The 3,438-nt window shown below is 41.7% G+C and overlaps 1 protein-coding gene across 1 annotated transcript; it reads left to right on the forward strand.

The window, feature by feature from the left end:
• Window positions 1-374: 374 nt before the first annotated feature.
• On the forward strand, window positions 375-2,357 carry LOC119655583 (serine/threonine-protein phosphatase 6 catalytic subunit). Its single transcript, XM_038061523.1, has 5 exons — window positions 375-564; window positions 727-855; window positions 937-1,095; window positions 1,176-1,330; window positions 1,393-2,357. The coding sequence occupies exons 1-5, from the start codon at window positions 400-402 to the stop codon at window positions 1,697-1,699; spliced, it is 915 nt and encodes a 304-aa protein (XP_037917451.1). The 5' UTR covers window positions 375-399; the 3' UTR covers window positions 1,700-2,357.
• The last annotated feature ends 1,081 nt before the right edge of the window (window positions 2,358-3,438 follow it).

The following is a 3,438-nucleotide window of genomic DNA, read 5'->3' on the forward strand; positions in this document are numbered from 1 at the left end:
TCTTCTCATTAGATGGATTTGCATTTTATACCTAACTTCCAGGTGTGGGGATAGCTTCCTTAGTGAGTAATCTGCAGGACTGCAAAGTTTCTGCACTCTCCTCACCTACCCACTGAAACGCTACGGTGGCATACCGCCATTCAGACTGAAGCTATCCATCCCTCCTCCTTCCACAACCGGGCTTGGGATCGACTACGACGGAGTTCACTTATTATTATTATTTTTTAATTAATATAGAACATTCCCCGGATAAATTGTGCTCTTCAGAAATTCAAACTCCTATAAAGGCAACAATTCACAATGACCTATTACGGGACACGGTGTATAATGCCAACCACTGAAAAAGTAAAATCACGCCAAACTGACCTGTCAAGAGGGAAACTTCAACTCGGTAGAAAAATGGCAGACTTGGACAGGTGGGTCGAACTGGTGAAGGATTGTAAATATCTTCCTGAAAATGATTTGAAGCAACTCTGTGATATTGTTTGCGATATATTGTTAGAAGAGTCGAATATTCAACCAGTTAGTACACCGGTTACGGTATGCGGCGATATACATGGACAGGTAAGAGTCGATGGAGACTATCACTTTTGTGTACAGTTGAAAGTGGAGGTTTGGTAAGCGTAGTCAGTTACATACTTCAATTTATCACTGTCCATCATAAAAAGCTTCATACGAGGGTGATTGCAAAAGTTTCGACACAGAGTTCACCTAGTTTAATTACAGTTCTATGATTTGGAGGAGCTTTTCCGGTGCGGCGGGCAAGTACCTGAGACTAAATATGTTTTCATGGGAGATTTCGTGGATCGAGGCTACTACAGTTTGGAAACATTAACAAGGCTGTTGACACTTAAGGTGAGGTTCGAATTTTTACGGATGAGCTATACATTTAGCGCTCGGAATTAGTAATAATAACAAGAGAACTATTCCCCACAGGCTCGTTACCCCGATCGCATTACACTCCTTCGGGGCAATCATGAATCGAGGCAAATTACGAAAGTCTACGGTTTCTATGACGAGTGTTTCAGCAAATACGGAAATGCGAATGCTTGGAAGTACTGTTGCCGAGTTTTCGATCTCCTAACCATAGCAGCAGTAAGTCATGCATATTTCTCCTAATCAGACCGTTTATCTCTAACCAGCACCATCATCATGTTATTGTGACGCTTTTCCAGTTAATCGATGAAGATGTTCTTTGTGTTCACGGTGGACTTAGCCCTGAAATCAAAACACTCGACCAAATTCGGACAATAGACCGGAATGGCGAGATTCCGTACAAGGGGGCGTTTTGCGATCTAGTCTGGTCCGATCCGGAAGATATGGAATCTTGGTAAGAACCCACTGAGGGTCTCGTTTAAATATTTGATTTTACAGTTTTTTTCATTGTCGCAGGGCTGAAAGTCCCCGAGGTGCTGGTTGGTTGTTCGGTTCGCTAGTCACTGCGGATTTCATGACAATTAACAATCTCAATTTGATATGTCGCGCTCACCAACTCGTTAATGAAGGCATCAAATATATGTTCAACGATAAACTAGTGACTGTGTGGTCAGCGCCGAACTACTGCTACCGGTGCGGCAATGTGGCTTCAATATTGAGCTTTGACTCAACATCGACTAAGGGAAACGTAAAAATATTCAATGCTGTGCCTGATTTCGAGAGAGTCATACCTGCGCAGAATACGACGCCGTACTTCTTATAATATCTCTACTTATTTTGTATTCGTGCCTCCTATTAAACGTGTTAACTTCAAAGCGAACACGGTACCACCCATCTACCTGCTTCACTACTTTATATACATGTAAACATACAAACCAATCTCCTCACTCTTGCAACACACTCCTTGGATATACGTTGGATAAGAGGCGACTGCCAAATTTTGCTGTGCTTTCGTAAAAAAACAAGATATTCATCGACAGTGTCCAATCAGTTCGCAACAAACGTGATCTAACTGCGAATCAATAGAACATAGATATAGACAGGGATAATGGCTACAATAATTTTAATTATTAGTTGTCAATATTTATTTTTTTTGTATCGTGCATTACGTCCTTTCTTAGAGAAAAGTGAAAAGGATTAAATGAGTGAATGAGAACAACTTGTAAAGAAACGTACTGTTATGTTGCGCCTTGGATTACTTTAGCTCACGTTATTTTCTACAGTAAGCAAGAAAATAAGACAATGACACCTACTTTCTACAAATGTATAAAATAAGAATTGTCTTTTCTGGAATGTACATGCCCTCATTTCGATTATTTTAACTTTTTTATAGGAAATACATGATTATAGTGATAATGACGGCTTTATGATACTTTATTCAGTCAGTTGGATATATTGAGAGTAAACTATTTGGAGAAATTCGAGGGTGTTTGATTTTCAACGACACTAGCATAAAGTCATTTCATGCTAATGGTGATATTCTTCCTGCTCTCTACAATTCTATATGCAATAACTATGAATTGTAAGGGTAATGGCCACATGGCCAACTAAATCTCTGATTGTGAGAGAAACTCGGGACCCTGATACCACATCTTTGATGAGTTCACTAGGTCAAGCTCCTCTAGATACCAAGTCGGCAGGATTGTGTTTCGTATTCACGTATCGCCAGTTAGATGTATTTGTTAGCTCTTATGTAGATGGAATTCTGTTTGCCACAAAGGTTTGAAACGATGAGGGCCTGGATGGTGTCCAAGCTAAGACGATCTGCAAATCTGTCCAATAGTGTATGCTGCCGATGTCCATGTTGAGGATTTTTGTTGCACGATCTGCTAGACGACCATAAGGGTTGCTGCACATAATTCCAGCCTTGATAGAGTGATAGTTTTCACTGGAGCCACTCTGGACTTGGAACAGAGAAGTGTCACTTTTATAACTCTATGGTTATTCACACTGCGTAAATATATTACCACACCGCTTTGCCATTCATCATCATCATCAACGGCGCAACAACCGGTATCCGGTCTAGGCCTGCCTTAATAAGGAACTCCAGACATCCCGGTTTCAAGCCGAGGTCCACCAATTCGATATCCCTAAAAGCTGTCTGGCGTCCTGGCCCACGTCATCGCTCCATCTTAGGCAGGGTCTGCCTCGTCTTCTTTTTCTACCATAGATATTGCTCTTATAGACTTTCCGGGTGGGATCATCCTCATCCATACGGATTAAGTGACCCGCCCACCGTAACCTATTGAGCCGGATTTTATCCACAACCGGACGGTCATGGTATCGCTCATAGATTTCGTCATTGTGTAGGCTACGGAATCGTCCATCCTCATGTAGGGGGCCAAAAATTCTTCGGAGGATTCTTCTCTCGAACGCGGCCAAGAGTTTGCAATTTTTCTTGCTAAGAACCCAAGTTTCCGAGGAATACATGAGGACTGGCAAGATCATAGTCTTGTACAGTAAGAGCTTTGACCCTATGGTGAGACGTTTCGAGCGGAATAG

Source organism: Hermetia illucens, chromosome 4 (genome assembly GCF_905115235.1).
Source record: "Hermetia illucens chromosome 4, iHerIll2.2.curated.20191125, whole genome shotgun sequence".
NCBI classification, from domain to species: Eukaryota; Metazoa; Arthropoda; class Insecta; order Diptera; family Stratiomyidae; genus Hermetia; species Hermetia illucens.